The 16,134-nt window shown below is 40.0% G+C and overlaps 2 protein-coding genes across 2 annotated transcripts; both read left to right on the top strand.

Moving 5' to 3' along the window:
* The first annotated feature begins 428 nt into the window (after window positions 1–428).
* Window positions 429–4,516, top strand: LOC106923273 (insulin-like growth factor-binding protein 6). Its single transcript, XM_014996219.2, has 4 exons — window positions 429–947; window positions 1,460–1,488; window positions 1,575–1,694; window positions 2,921–4,516. The coding sequence occupies exons 1-4, from the start codon at window positions 623–625 to the stop codon at window positions 3,023–3,025; spliced, it is 579 nt and encodes a 192-aa protein (XP_014851705.1). The 5' UTR covers window positions 429–622; the 3' UTR covers window positions 3,026–4,516.
* A 358-nt stretch (window positions 4,517–4,874) lies between these two features.
* On the top strand, window positions 4,875–13,726 carry LOC106923268 (phosphatidylinositol 5-phosphate 4-kinase type-2 gamma-like). Its single transcript, XM_014996212.2, has 10 exons — window positions 4,875–5,454; window positions 5,538–5,635; window positions 7,406–7,502; window positions 7,946–8,095; window positions 9,103–9,249; window positions 9,667–9,705; window positions 10,680–10,793; window positions 10,875–11,127; window positions 11,237–11,340; window positions 11,470–13,726. Exons 1-10 carry the CDS (start codon window positions 5,299–5,301, stop codon window positions 11,548–11,550), a joined length of 1,239 nt encoding a protein of 412 aa, XP_014851698.1. The 5' UTR covers window positions 4,875–5,298; the 3' UTR covers window positions 11,551–13,726.
* Window positions 13,727–16,134: the final 2,408 nt, after the last annotated feature.

The following is a 16,134-nucleotide window of genomic DNA, read 5'->3' as shown; positions in this document are numbered from 1 at the left end:
CTTGCTTCATTTTAATTTCACAGAAGTCATGTTTGATCTGCTACTATACTTTTTAAAAGTATGAGATCTGGTGATCTAAAGTATTACTCATGCAAAATTTTCATTCAGTCACTGGGTAGACTGGGTTCTGTGCTCACTGGACTGGTCTATCACATTCAGGCATTGTCTCCATAAGTAAATGACTCTCCAGATGGGGAAAAGTCAGAGCAATGGCGCGTTAAACACTGTGATTACCTGTGATTTATGCCAGTGTTGAAAACACTACAGTTCTCCATGCTGACGGACAACAAACTGGTTGAACGTGTGTGAGTCTTTGTGTGTGTGTGTGTGTGTGTGTGTGTGTGTGTGTGTGTGTGTCGTGTCAAACTGGGGGTGTGCTCAGCTGCGTGAAAATGAGAGGAAAATCTAACATTCTCCATCTCGTACCCTCCCATATACCTTTACTCGCTGCTGGAGGCTCCTTAAAAGGTGCTGCCAGTAGTGTCTGTCTGCCTTATCATCACTGTCTTGGCAGGAGGAAATTATACCCAGCTGTTACAGACAGAGAGACTGCAGTCAGAGGAGTTAAACATCTCTGAGGACAGAACATCTTTACAGAAACGCAGTGGTAGCCTCTATTAGGATGAAATTACTTATGGAAAGCCTTCAAATCAAGATGCTGCTGTGCGTAAACATCTTGGCGCTGCTCGTCCGGGAGGTTGCTCTGTCAAGCATCCTGACCACACCGTCCAGAGGATGTCCAACCTGCACAGGAAAGCCTGTGGATTTGAACGTGGCCTCTCTGGCTCCTGGGGAGCCGTGCGGCGTCTACACTCTGAGCTGTGCCCCAGGTCTGCGCTGTGAGCCTCCACAGGATGAGCCGAGACCCCTGCGTGCCCTGTTGGAGGGCAGAGGAGTCTGCAGCAACGTCAGCAGCACCACACCGACTACGCAGGTCTACCCTGCAGGTAAGGCACACAGAGCTGCTGTGTTAATGACTGTTTCTAACTCATCTGGTGCCTGGACCCTATACAGCTCTCCTTCAGTGTCATTTCAAATGTTAGGAATTTTTTTATTTTTTATTTTTTTTGCTGGGAGTTATGTGCTTTGTGAGGTAAAATGTGTTTTATTAGTCTGAAACTCTGTGCACACCATCAGCTGATGGTGTTTCAGAAAGAGTTGCTGCAGGGCTGAGTGGATGAATGAGAAACTTTGGTTTAGTGGTGTTGGCAAATTACCAGTTTACTTTGGAAGTGATTGGACAGCATTTTAGGCAGGAATACAATTTCTGTATTGAATGGTCAGAAAATAATCTCATTGTAACTTTTCATTACTTTCCCACAGATGTGGATTTTATCAATCTGACTGCTTTTTGTTAAACGTGGAACAAAAGGATGCACAACAGCTACTTGAAAAATGTCCTTTTGCAACTTTAGCAAAGTAAATAATGTCTGTCGTATTTCCATTTGTCTGATCTTAGAATCGGCGCCAACTGAGGAGCCCAATGAGGTAAAAATGATCTCTCTCTGTTTCAGCAAACTGCAGACTGTGTGTCATACACTGTTAACAGTGCATATGTCCGTCTCTTCCTGCAGGCTCCCTGCCGCAAACTTCTAATGAAAGTCATCCAAGATCTTGACGCCCATTTATTTAAGTCCCGTCATGATATCTACATACCCAACTGTGATAAAAGTGGTTTCTACAAAAGGAAGCAGGTAGGACTCTAAATAAAGAAAAATCATGTAAGAAAATTCAAGTTTCATTCCACGTATTTAAACTAATGATATTTAGTTTGTGTTAGACAGACCACACAGGCCTTATTGTACTTGGTTGACTCACCTGAAAAGAAAATATCTGGCCAGGTGGATGTTTTGTGACGGTTAAGAGAAAAGTCAGAAAAATGTGGATTAATGGCAATAGAAAGTAAAACTGAAGTTGTGTGTTTTCCTACCCCTCCGATGTCCCTGGAGATTTTTTTTTTTTTTGTATAGTTTTGGCTAAATTAATGCTAATAGCTAAACATTTAGCCATGTTGTATATTTTGAGGTGAAGTTCCATTTTTATCTTTTTTTTTCTTTCAGTCGTTTTCATGACTGCTAAACAAAATAAAAATAATCTTTGCCCCATTTTAAATACGCTATCACTGCATCTTGATTAAATCATAATGTTGCCACGTTTAGATCTGCATTTTTCTGGATGTGCAAGGGAACTATGTGAAAATAAAAAAAAAAACTTTACTAAAGAAATAGAGTTGATTAAAATTAATGTTGCTTACAATTCCAGCGCTGAATGTCACATACCACCTACCATGGCAAGAACCGGACTCAATAATGCCATTAATTAAATTTGTTTTATATATATATTTATGATGAAAGAGCAATTTTGTGTCTATGAGTCACAAGTGGAGCAAGAAAAAAAAATGAACGACTTGCCCTCCTCCCACTTTCTTATTATGTAGCTCAAAAACAGTCACTTCCTGTACAACCTGCCTCAAACCAATTCTACATTTTTATTTTAGATGGACTTATCTTTGCATAAAAAATCTTAAGTCAGTGATTTGTATGCAGTCATACACATATTCCTTTTCATAAGATTTTGTGTTCTTTATTGTCAGTCATCAGGCAGAAAATTGGTAGAGAAGAAGGGAAGATATACAGCAAAGGTTTCAGGGTCACGACCTGAAGCCCAGACTGAACTCCAGCTTATAGCCTCTGCAGCTAAAACCTTGTGGTGCTGCAATATATACACTTCTTTTTAAAGCCTTTAAATCTTCTAGTGTGAAACGTGATTCCTCTGACATTAGTGACATTGTGGTTCAACTCCATTTCCCAGATATATTATTTTGAAATAATATCAGGCTTTAAAGATTGAACGAAGTCCCACAGAAACAAGGCGTTTTTGATTAAGCTCCGATTTCTGCTCATTTGCTTTTTGCGTGCAGTGCTGGTCGTCTCTGGGGAAGCAGCGTGGGAAGTGCTGGTGTGTGGACGAGAACGGCCTCTCTGTCCCGCCGAAGACTAAACGACAGGGCAACGTGAATTGCTGAGGAGCAGGAAAGGCAACACAGATGAAGGAACATCGGACTAAAACCTGAACTCGCCGTTTCATATGTTGCAATTCTACCAGATGAAAGCAGATCTTCCTCCCCGAGGAGCTGCGTAGTGATCAAACTTTGTCTCCTGACGCCCTCTGCTGAATACACTCGGATTGTGCTGATTTGATTCTGTCACATTCAATGGAAATCGGACTGCAGCTAAAAATAATCCAGCTAAAATTATATACAGAATGAAAGCATGTCAATTATGAACCGAGTGACTTTAACGCTTTTTTAAGCAAACTTCTAGAAATCAGTTACATAACATTCACAAGCTAGCAATGGGAAATTACAAACTCTTTTACGATTGTGTTCAGGTTCTGTGATATTTACATATTTTCAGTATGCTTTCCTTCGAAACCACTCTGTTTTGCAAGTACCTGCTGCATATAAAACATGTCGCCGTATTTATGTTACTGTATATACGTCTATTTATGTTAAATTGTTCATTATGTTAGTGTTACATATAAAAGTGAACACTAGGACTCCTTTGAGGGAACTTAGGAATCTGAATGTTTTTTTATTTATAACATCGGTGACGTTTAATATTGGTGATGATGACTGATGATTTTAGGCAGTATTACAATAATGTCCTTGACAAACTGCTTTTTGTGTAAAGTATTGCGAAGTAAAATATTGTAAAAAAAAAAAAAAAAAAAAAAAAAAGTTCTTTCTTTTCTGTATAAACAAATGGACTCATGATCAAGAAGTCAACCAGCTGCCTGAAAATGCATTAAGTAGCTTTAGGCTTCTTGTGTTTCCTGAAGCAATTCTTGCAGCTTTACAATTGGCTGCAATAAAATTGACGATTTTATTTCTTTACAAATGATAGTCATATCTTTTGAGACAGCGTCTTGTATTGGACTTTAACATATGGGGAAGTGTTATCTGTCCTTTCTAAGAAGAGCCAGAACACTTACTGATAACAACTGAGGCTATGAGATGATTTAAATAAACATGTACTGATGAGAAGGAGATTAAGTGAAAGAAAGCGCTGAATACCTTTCAGAAGATAATAAAAATATTAAAACATCAATATCTAATGATAGAGTTTTGAACCACAATTCAAAAGAATTCCTCTGACGCATATTTGATGTATTCAAAACCATGTATCAATTCATATAAGTAATATCTAGACTGAGCATAATATCATCCTAATCTGGCTCATCATTTGCATAAACCAGATTAAAAAAAGAGCAAGTGATAAGCTGAGAAGAGTAACACATTATAAGAGGAAGTACAAGAGAAAAAAAAAAACCTCAGAGAAGTTCTTCAATGTCAGCTTCATAGCAGAAAGATTATATAGGTTAAGATGGTGACAAAGATGAAGTCAGTTAATCCCAGTAATTCCAGTTAAACATTATCATGGCTCTGTTGAAAAATGCTAAAAATATGTAAAAAGTGTCAACACAACCAGAGGTTATAGTATGGAGCCACATTACTCAGTTCTGCAGCACAAACTCTGTTGTTATTATTATTTAATATTTGTAGTAGCTGTAGTATTAGTAGCAGTAGTCGTTGAATATTGGCTCTCTCACCGTCACCCAAATATAGTTATATAAATATTTTATATATTTAAAAAATAAATATATTCAATTTCAGTTTCATAAAAACTGAAACCACTCTTGAGATGTTTGCTATCAAACTTTTTTTTGGTCACTAAAAAAGTCAATAATTAGTCATTTAGCAAATTTAAATGTATTAATTTAAAACTTAAATGCACATCTACATTTAATATTTCTTAAAGGGTAACCTCAGGTGCTTTATTTTTAAATGACTTCCAAATGGCGGTAGAGTGCTAGTACTGGGGGCTGGGTGGGCCCCGGTGCTTCCTGTTCCTCACTGCGCCTCTGCTCAGGCCCATGTCTCTGTAAAATAAACAGGTTAAATTACCTCACTGCGGTCGTCTGTTAAGGTTACTCCCATACTAATACTACAAAGCGCACATTCATGAGATAAATACAACACCCACATAAATCTAGTTAATGTTTAATTACATTGATTGCAGTATATACTGTCCCTGAGCTGCGCTCTTGTTTCACTCTCTGTTACTGGACCGCACAGAACCACTGAGCTAAAGCCTCAGCTGCTGCTGCTGCTGCTGCTGCTGAGTCTCCACAGGCGGACTTCAACTCCAGCCTGCTTTACATACACACAGGACTCGACAGGAGCAACAGCAAAGCCTCCTCACTCAGACCGAGGCACAGATAACCTGAGACAGCGCGATGTCTTCCCCCACTGCCGCCGCCTCCTCCGTCCCCCCGGGCCCTCTGAAGCCCAAAAGGAAGACGAAGAAGAAGAACTTCGTGCAGCAGAAGGTGAAAGTCTTCCGAGCCAGCGACCCGGTGCTGAGCGTCCTGGTGTGGGGAGTCAATCACTCGGTATTCTAGCGAGCGAGCTTTGCGTTGAACGGCGATCGGTTTATGTGGCGCTCATTAACATTTCGCCCATTGATCATGCGCAGATTAATGACCTGGGCCAGGTGCCTGTACCTGTCATGCTGCTCCCGGACGACTTCAAAGCCAGCACGAAGATCAAAGTGATGAACCACTGCTTCAACAAGTAATGTGCTCTGCTCTCTTTGTGGGAACTCTCGCCCTGCTTCCTCTACGGCTGCACAGATTTTTTACATCCATTTATGTTTTTGTGTTTGTCATTAAGAGAGACACAAGACTTTCCAACTAGTATTAAAAGTATACGTTTCATACTACTGCAGTGAGAGCTTTTAACAATTAGAGGGTAGCAATAATAGTGAAACAAACATGCTATGGTTTGTTTGTGGAGCTGAGTTAAAAAGAAAGGGACGGTTTAGCCTTAAAATGTGAGGCAAAACTATTAAATGAGGGATTTGTTAGAACATTGTAAAGTTGTGCTGTAAAGCTGTAACCATTAAAAGATTGCTTTTCAAACTTATTGTGTAAAAACCGAGTGGCCTTTCAATAATCCCTTAATCCATTCAGGAATCCAGACGTCAATAACAGAGGTAGAATGAGTGAGTTCACAAAAAATAAAAGGACTTGGGATTTTTTACTGTAGTGACATCCAGCAGTTCTTATGCGACTTTAGAAAAGAAACAAGAAGCGCGTCCCCTCAGAATGATGCTTCCACCACCATGCCACTGTGTTAGCTTTCCAGTACACTTGCACACTTGCATGTTGTCCGAAATGAGATTTTTAAATCTCAGAGCAGCGTCCTCCACGCCTCTGTCATGACTTACGGCAAACTTTAAAGTTGTCGAGTTGTTTTTGTTGAGTTGTTGTTGAGCAACTCCAACTCTGTGTCCTGGATGAACATGCACACGCTCAGAAGGACTTAGGATTTGATTGAGTTTTTTTGCTCTGGTTCTAATGTCCTAGTTAATTTTTGCATTTTGTTTTGTTACTGCTTATATTTCTTTAATTCTTACAATGCCATTTTGACTTCCATTTTATTTTCTCTTGCCTCCTGTGCCACTGCCGTAGTGACGTTATATCCTGATCCTTGGTTCAGTGATCACCTCCTCTGTATTCCAAGTTCCCCTTCAGTCCTTTGTCAGATCCTTTTCAGTTCCTCTTGTTCTTTATATTTTCTTTGCTCGTTACTTCTAGTTGCTTCTCCTTCATCATTCCCTCTATGACTTTCTGTCTTTGTTAATCATACTCAGCTATAAACCGTAACAAAGCACCCCACAGCATGATCACCACCATGTTGTGTTCAGTGTAATGTGCAGCGTTATTTGTTTTTATCTTGCCTGTGAGCCAAAAGGTTAAATTTGGTTTCATTTGACCAGAGCAACATCTTGGAAATATTTTCTTTTCTGCCGTCAAGGTCAGATTTGCGGAACGGTTTTTCCTGACCTGAGTTATGGATCTCTGCAGCTCCTCCAGAGCTGTCGGAGGAGCATAACGCTCCCTTCGTCTGGCCTGTGAGTTTAGGCGGACAGCCTCATCTTGATGGGTGTGCTGTACTCTTTCCATTTTCAGATGGTGGATTTTTACAGTAAAACACAATCTGCTTTTGTTAAAGTTCAGCTTGGAAACCGACTGAGCAAAACCGAGTAACTGTTTGGTAATCCCATAATCCATCCAGGAATGCAGTTCTTTTAGAGACTTCAATAACAGAGGTGGGGTGAGGAACAACAAATGTTTTCTCAGACTGAAAGGTTGTTACTTTAACTTTATTTACTGATGTGAATCTGTGTGCGTGTGTGTGTTTTTTTATGTGACCTGGTGTGGAAACAGGAAAACAGCGAGAACTTGAAAATAATGAAAGTGGACACCATCGATAAACTCTGACAGACTGTGGTGAACAGTGGCTCACCGTCCTGCTTGATCAAACTGCTTTTATTCCCAGGGAGAATCTTCCGGGCCAGTTTAAATTCAAAGAGTACTGCCCACAGGTGTTCAGGAACCTGCGAGAGCGCTTTGGCATCGAGGACCAAGATTACCAGGTATGAACACAACTTTATTCAGGGCACAAATACGTGGATGAAGAACAGACCGTGTAATTTGAACAATGCTGAAACAGATCCTCACACGTCTTTCAGCGTCCTCCTTTTGTGGCAGCTTTTTGTGGACGTCCTCCATTTGCATGGCTCTGTGCCTTATTTGCATGTGCCAGGTGGCTCACCGAGTTATCCTTCAGAGCACACAGGGAGCATTAGATTAGCACATGACAATGGGCAACATTTTGTACTAGCAGAGCAAAATCTGCCAGTTAAGTTTACTCAAGAAAAACAAAATGGCGTCTCTGTGTGAAACAGTGACACAGGATGTCTGTACAAAATGTTCTGTTTTTCTGTTTGGATTGCTTTTTGAATTTGCAATCTAATTCAGGAGAAATGATGTGTCGATGACGATGTTCGTCATGCTGGCTGACCTCTTTCTCCCTCAGGTCTCTCTGACCCGCAGTTCTCCTCTCAGAGACGAGGAGGGGAAGTACATGGGGCTGCGCCTCACATCATACGACCGCACTTTGGTGGTAAAAGAGATTTCCAGTGAGGAGGTCGAGGAAATGCACAGCATCCTGTCAGAGTATCATCAGGTACTGGCAAAAGCATGAGTTGTTTACCTTTTTCATCATTTGTTCTGGAAGATAACCTAGAACTTTCTTATGTTTTGGTCTCGTTAAATCGCAAAATTTTATGCGACAGGCTGCCTCTGCTGCAAATGAAATCAAGTAGAATCAATTGCCTTTAAAAGTAATTTAATAAGTAAATTATTATCTTGTGTAAAATGCACAAGTCTCTCAGTATAAATCCAGCTGTACTGGATGGTTTTCTGGAAACACGAGAAAGAAAACTCAGATTTGACGCTCTGGTATACGTGCAAAACGCCAAGTGGACAAAAGCAGCAATTTCCATCACTTTGAACTCAACGTCCCTGTGGTGAAACATGGTGGTGGTGGTGGCGGCAGCATCATGATGTGGGGATGCTTTCTTCAGCAGGGAAAGAGAAGCTAATCCAACTGGATAAGAAACCTGGAAGAAAACTTGAGGTTTCCCTTCCAGCAGGACAATGACTCTAAAATTACAGTCCAAGCTAATTAAAACAGAATAAATACAAAAGCATGCCACACTTCTCAGATTTTTATGAGGCAAAAGTTTGAAACTCTAACCTCTTTATATTTATTAAACATCTACTTTTTTGCTAGTAAATCCCCCACAGAACAATTACAAATTATAAAATGATAAAATGTGGAAATGTACGAAGACCTTTGCATGACACTGACGTTCCTAATATGTAGTTAATTTTACATTTTAAATCATATTTAAGATAGTAGTTGTCTTTAACTTTGAGCTGTTTCTGTTTGAAGAAGAGAATCTCACCCTTCAATATCCCTCATTTCCTTGGCAAAGACTTAACATCAAAGCTAAGAGACGAGTGATTGTTTTCCTTCCCAAACAAACAGTTTTTTTTTTGTTTTTTTTTTTTTGAAAGCATCAGCATTAATTTAACACATAAGTTACGGAAAGAGGCACATGGAGACAGAGACGAAAGCTTCCCTCCTGTATCTGTGATGTGTGTCCTTTGCTCTCCGTCCTCCTGCAGCATATTGTCACCTCCCACGGCAGCACGCTGCTCCCTCAGTTCCTCGCCATGTACAGAGTGACGGTGGAGAGCGAGGACACCTACCTGTTAGTGATGAGGAACATGTTCAGCCACAGGCTGCCGGTACACAGGAAGTACGACCTGAAGGTGAGGGAGGATTCAGAGGTCGGCCAGGACAGCATAAATCGACAACACACTCTGCAAACCTGCACTATAATCAAGGGAAAGTTTATTTCTGTTCCAGTAATGTAAAGACTAGCCAATAAGAAAGCACCATAATCATTTTGACCATTTTGTATTCAATAAATGCAATACTGTGATAACTTTTCAGTTTAAAACCAAACAGCATAAAACTGTGAACATAAACAGTTTTTTAAATACAGCTTTACTACCATAAATAACCACCTTTTTATAAAAAAAAAAATCACAGTGAACGTTTTCACCGTGAAAAGCTTTCAAAGGTGATCACCTGCATCAGCTGCCTGTGCAAATTTATATCAATTTGAGTTCAAATGAGCCACAGACACTCCAGCTAATTTATTTTTTCCATTTTTCCGTGTTCAGGGCTCCGTGCTGACTCGAGAAGCAAGTTTTAAAGAAAAGGTGAGATCAGACTAAAGCTGTGCAGTCTTTCTATGTGTAGTGTATATGTTAGTAATAATGAGTAAAAAAAAAACCCTTAAAACAAACTTTTCTCTCACTGTAATAATAACTTTATGGCAATCCAGCTTTTAATTTGAGCAGATGTGATAGTGATAAAAAGACATTACAATATAATTGTTCTCTACTAAATTACTGGTGAAACTTATTGACATCTGACTTGGTTCAGTTTATTCACGACAGGAAATTGAGCTTCTTATGTTTCTGAATGTGGCAAGCATGTAAACATCGCCTCTTGGTTGCTATGGAGACCCCCTATTTGGGTTTGTGTGACATCGTTTGTTTATCGCTCTGGCTACAGTAGCTATTTTTCGACTTATGACTTATGAACACACATCTGCCTTTCTTTAATTCCATATTTAATTCCATGTTCTCTTGTTGTTCCCATTTTGAAGAGTGACAAAGAGAAACAGACCGAAGTGTCCCGTTGTTTCCTTCATGCCACAGGGAAAAAGGAAATCATGGCAAGAAACCTGATAGATCTATTAGGAATAAATTACCAAATAAATGCTACGTTAAACTTACAGAATTGTTAAAGATGCTAAATTCAATTTAAGGTTGTATTGTTTCTTTTTTATTATTTTAAGTGTCAGTTTGGGCTATTGCAACATATGCTGATGTGTTGGTTGCAGTACGTTTACTGAAGAAATGCAGTCAGAACTGTTTGATTTATGCATTCAAAACAAGAATTGGTCAGTGACAGATGAAGGATTATCCATGGCCAGTTGAAAATATGAAAAATCTGTTTGTTTTTTTAATGTGCCACTTTAGCCATAGCTACTGGTACACTGCTGTTGTCATCCTTTACTGGAGTAAAGGACAAGCAGACAAAGCAGGCCTAAATAAGAACACCAAATGCACAAAACCTTGTGTCACCTTTGCCAAACAAAACGTGGAGCACGACACTGTTTGTTCAGGTCAAAGAGCTGCCCACATACAAGGATGCAGACTTCCTGAATAGCATGCAGAAGATATACGTGAGCGATGAGGAGAAAGAGAAGGTGATGAACAAGCTCGGCAGAGACATCGAGGTGAGGAAGTAATGCTCCTCGTGTCTGGGATTTGCTGTCTTTTTAAAGGTTTCTGTCGCTGAAGTTTCCCCCCCGTTTCAGTTTCTCGTGCGCATGAGGATCATGGACTACAGCCTGCTGCTGGGCATCCATGACGCCGAGCGAGCTGAGAGAGAGGAGGACGACGACGTGGAGTCGTCCTGTGAGGAGGAAGAGGAGGACGAAAACGACCCGACTGCTCCTCCATGCTCCACTTCCCCTGAAGGAATCGCCGGCTACATGAGCTCGCTCAAGCCCATGGGTCCCGGGGAGTTCGACCCTTACGTGGACGTGTACGCCGTTCAGAGCGCCGTGGGTGAGTGGCACCTGAGCGTCACCTCACGCAGAGCTGCAAATGGCGAGCGCTCGCCCTGCACTTTGGCATCAATGTCACTCAACAGACGCCGTGAACCGTTCCCTCGTAGGTGCTCCCAGGAGGGAGGTGTACTTCATGGGTCTGATTGATGTGCTGACGCAGTATGATGCCAAGAAGAAAGCCGCTCACGCTGCCAGGGCTGTCAAGCACGGGGTGAGAGAGCGTTGCTCTTAAAAGCGACTGCTTAGCGTGGGGACGCAACACGTCTCCGGCGTAAAGGGTGGCTTTCATCCTCTGCCTCCTTGTTTTTCAGTCAGCCGTGCTTCTCTTTGTGCTTTGCAGGCGGGAGCTGAAATCACAACGGTTCATCCCGAGCAGTACGCCAAACGCTTCAAGGAGTTCATCGCCAAGATCTTTGCCTAGTTCAAGGATTGATCGTCTTTTGATGCCAAGCTTAGCTGCACAACACCCACAAGAAACACTAAATATTTAAAGATTAAAAATATATATGTATGCAGAAGTATTTATGTTTATTAAACTTATTTAAAAATGTGCTCATATCAATCTGGAGCATAGTTCTGGCCTCAGACGTGCCAAACTCTTCCTATTTTCGGATGATGGACTGCACAGTCTCTCTGAAGGCTTATTTTACGCTGAGCTTCTTCAACGAGGTTTAATCTTTCAGGCAAAGGCAGCCGGAGGCAATTAACAATTTGGCTATCCTAAATGGACTTTTATTAAAAGGCAATGCAAATCCAACCTGCTGGAGAGGAAACTCCTGAATCCAGCAGTTTGCACTTACCTAAAGCAGAAACGACACGACTTTGAAGACCAAGATGTCTGCGTTTTGGACAGAGAAGACGGGTCGTTTTAAACAGGTCGACGTGACCAGCAGACTGCTATTCGTTTCACTCTCCCTCACAGGGAGGTAGGAAAATTATTTTCTCTGGTTGCAGCCAGGGAGTAAAACCTGTTGGTCATGTGACCTCTCCTAACAAAGTCCTGTGACTTACTTTTCTGTGTTAAATGTCAGAGATATTTCTGGTTTGCACTCATTGCAAGCTGAGAGAGATGCTGGATTAAAAAAAAGAAAAATTTTGTGCCTTTTTTGAAGTTTTCTTTAAATGTCCAGCGTTTACAGGTTAAACCTTTGTGAGTTCTGCGGGATGTTCGGAAGTTGAGATATGGATCTAAAACCTGACCCTGCGTTGGTTGATAATGTTCCACAAACCTCTGAGGCCTTTGTTGAATGAAATGGATTTATTCTGAGATTATATGACTTACAATGAGACTCTGTTTATTTCTGAAGCCATTGGATTTATTCAGAGGTTTCTGATTAAACATGGCTCAATGTTTGGTTTTAAGCCGTCTTTCTTTTTCATTTATGAACTACTTTGAGTTGGTCAGTCACATGAAATCTGAACAAGCAGGTTTAGATTATGGATGTAGCAATACAGTATGTCATGTGCTAATTTTGATCCTTCATCATTATACCAACGATTTAACGGTGATGTTTGCATTCTCAGTTGGTCGTCGGGGTCTGAAACAAAAACAGAAATACATACTTTACTCCACTATGAAGTTTGACATTTCCTGATATTTTTCATTTTACACAAAATGTTCTCTAGATTTTATAGCCTTTTTAAAACCCTATTTGCCTAAAAGTCAGCCAATGATGAAAAGAAAATGTTTTTGTTTTTTTCTTCATTTGAAAATACAGAATGAAATTGTATGGCAAGACGTAAGTGACAACAAAAATGGTTAACTTGGGTTTTATCGTATTTATCCCAGCTGTGTCTTGCATTTTAATCCCCTCTTATCACCTGCAGCTTTACACTGAAAAGGCTCCTGACTCTATTTTGTTTATAGATTTTTAACATCTTGAATCTTAGGAAAATATGAAAGAGTTTTAATAAAAGAAACTCAAAGTAAATCTCTTTGGGAGCAAAAATCTGCATCCTTAGACTTTATTTTAGAAAACTTTCAGTGAATAAAAATGTTAATAAATGTGTCACAGTTCGGCCGATAACTGACACATACAGTCTTCGTGTTTTTTTTTTTTTTTTTACATCTTACCATTAAAGGGGTTTTTAATAGAGCAGGTGTTCCTCTTCTTATTAGCATTGACAATAACGTAAACTGAGGTGAATTCAGTGATGTGACAAATTCATTTGTTTCTCCATTTTCAGCTCCACTTTGTGGGAATATTGGCATTGGTTGTGATATGAAAAGACTCCATTATGAGCGTGATAAAATGTTCTGACTGACCTCTTCGATACAACTAATTAAAATGTTTCAGCTTTTCCTGTTAAAAGCTAATTAAAATTGCAAATGAGGCGAGAAAAACAGGCTGTGTTATTTCTGTCCTTAATTCATTTCACCTCGCCAGTTGGCTACATTTTGCCAGGCGTTTCATTATTGCACTTTTCAGTAATATAATGAAAGCCTGGCTCGGCGTTCAGGCAGCGCGCTGCCACGTTTGTAGCACCAACTCACAACCAGAAACTCGAGCTTCTTTTATTGGGATTTTATGTAATAAAACACAAAGCAACACATGATTTTAAAGAGAAAAATAAAGTGTAGAAATGAAAGCTGAAAAGTGTAGTTTGTGTGTTTGTATTCAGCTTTTCTGCGTCACAACCTTTTGCTGCAAGGACATCCGGCAATCTGTCTGTGATACGTTGTTTTACAAACAAACAAAAATAACTAATAAAATCACCCAATCTCAGTCCAAATATGATGAAAACCAGAGAATGTTTTCAGTGTTTGTCTTTCAGGTGTACATAGTATTTTGAATTAAGAAAAATAATCAGTTTTGGTCATAAATCTTAGCTATTATGTCTTCTGGCTTTATTTCAACAGAGGTATTTTTCTTATCACTCTCCTATAAAGCTGTATAAAACAAATATTAAGTCCTATCAACAGATGTTTTACTACTGATCAATGGTTGTGGTCTAACCAAATACAGGGAAGCCATTGTTCTTGATTTTAAATAGGGACATCAGAGAACTTTATAAAAAAAAAAAAAAAGGAAGAAAAAAGTAAAATTCATGAGTTATTATTCTTCCACTTTATGCTGGATCTTCATATAAAAACCGTAATAAAACACACTGATACTTGTATCATGCCAGAGTGTGAAAAATGTATTTTTTTTGTTGGAGGAAATATCTGCATCCAGTGGCTTTTAATGCACAAACCCAACTGCTAAACATTGTTTTTTTGTCTTAGCTTAGATTTATACACAATTAGTTACTACATTTATTACTTGACCACATGATGTTAAGATGCACTAGAAGTGACTCAAATTTCTAGTTGTCCCTTTGAAACTGAATCTCTGTGATGAAGCATTCATTCTTTTGTCTTTATTTAGGCCCTCTCGCATCCCAGAGCTACTGGCACACATACTGATGCTCCTGCTTCACATGGACAATTCAAAACACAGAAAGGACATGAAGGTTAAGAACAAGTGGCTTGAATTTTTCAATTTCTGCCTTAGCTACATGTCCCAAAGCTGCAGCAACAAGCTCTGAAAGCCTACGCACATCCAATTTTCTCCCCCCTGCGTAAATGGATTCAAACCACTGAAAAATTAAAACTTTGTAGCCTCAGCAGCTCGGTATTGTTCAGCGATCCAACATTCTTCAAGGACACACTTTTTAATTGGTTATAAACCCATCAGTTCTGACCTCAGTGTTGATGATTCACTTTTCTTTGCACATTTTCTTTGTTCCTTTTGAATGTGGGAGTGCTTTGAGGCAAACAACCTTGAGAGATCTTGATTCAATGAGCTCGTGCACAAAATAACCAAAAAGAAGCTCAGAACAAACGAGGTGTTTTATGCCCACACCTCCATCATCCGTCTCATTTATCCATCAGATATAAAGAAAGGCATTTCGACTTGAATTTTAAGAAATCAAGCTTAAAGTCAAGATTTTTGGCCGTCTTTACTCAAGTGTGCAGAACTTGAGTAAATTTACTGTGTAAGAGAAAGTAATGCTGGCTGCACACAGGTTGGCTAAAGAGTTAAACACCATGCATCATGATGAACATTAATGCATGTTGGCGTAAAAGCTGAAGGTGATTGGCTATTAGAGTCTAAATACTGGAGTGCTTTTCCAGAATATTAACTAAACTTGCAGAGGAAACTATAGGCTCATCAATCATAGTTAAATATTTGTTTAAAATCATAATAAAACAAGAACTTACAAACTAGCAGGACGACACACAGAGCAGGAACAGACAGAGACTAGTTAATGGAGTTAAACAGGATATAACAGGAGGATCCAGCAAGGAGTGACCAAAGGAGAGGTGGTAAAATACTGGGAGTTTTAAATGCTGGGACAATGGACCAGTGCTAACTGGAAAACAAGGTGCATGTGTGAGAGGAGAGCAGAGTGCAAGGTGAGGAGAGAAACAGAGAGAGAAATGGCAGAGGAGAGCAGAAAAAAAAATCTAGCCAAATCTAGCTGTGACCAAAGCTGTTATAAGTAATAAACATAATCTAACTGAACTAAGAGTAAAACAGAACCAACTGATGCAATCAAAGAACGAACATCTAAGGCAAACGCAGACGGCAAATAAAAAAACCCAAAATCCTGACAGAAACATGGTGGTGGCAGCGTCATGGTGTGGGGGTGCAGAGAAGCTTATCAGATTTGATGCCAAGGAGAAAAACCTGTAAGACACAGCAGAAAGACTCGAGACTGGAGACAATGACCCGAAACAACACGGCTTGCAGCTGCAAGTACACTGAAAGGCAGTTCTATAAAATACTGACGTTCAGGGACCGGTGCGCATCCTTTTCGATTGCACTGGACCAGCAGCTTCCAGGATAAGCAGGCTCAGATGACGGATGCATCCTTTTCCTTTCATGTCACACGTAAGCGCTAGTTTTGTGTTACGTCAGACGAAATACGCCGAGGTTTGTTGAAGGGGTGTGAATACTTTGGACACATGGCTGCGACCTAGAAAGAAGTAGGCCGGCGGCCAGCAGAGACTCAGTGCGTC

The sequence above is a fragment of the Poecilia mexicana genome, unplaced genomic scaffold (genome assembly GCF_051168715.1).
Source record: "Poecilia mexicana isolate PSO_F unplaced genomic scaffold, ASM5116871v1 scaffold_5, whole genome shotgun sequence".
NCBI classification, from domain to species: Eukaryota; Metazoa; Chordata; class Actinopteri; order Cyprinodontiformes; family Poeciliidae; genus Poecilia; species Poecilia mexicana.
Note: the sequence above shows the minus strand (reverse complement) of the source record. Positions and strands in the feature narration are given on the sequence as shown.

Coding starts and splice junctions, on each gene's coding strand:
- LOC106923273 (XM_014996219.2), top strand. CDS start 623: ATGAAATTACTTATGGAAAGCCTTCAAATCAAGATGCTGCTGTGCGTA. Junction 948..1,459: donor TACGCAGGTCTACCCTGCAG/GTAAGGCACACA, acceptor GTCTGATCTTAG/AATCGGCGCCAACTGAGGAG. Junction 1,489..1,574: donor CAACTGAGGAGCCCAATGAG/GTAAAAATGATC, acceptor CTCTTCCTGCAG/GCTCCCTGCCGCAAACTTCT.
- LOC106923268 (XM_014996212.2), top strand. CDS start 5,299: ATGTCTTCCCCCACTGCCGCCGCCTCCTCCGTCCCCCCGGGCCCTCTG. Junction 7,503..7,945: donor TCGAGGACCAAGATTACCAG/GTATGAACACAA, acceptor TTTCTCCCTCAG/GTCTCTCTGACCCGCAGTTC. Junction 9,706..10,679: donor AAGCAAGTTTTAAAGAAAAG/GTGAGATCAGAC, acceptor CTGTTTGTTCAG/GTCAAAGAGCTGCCCACATA.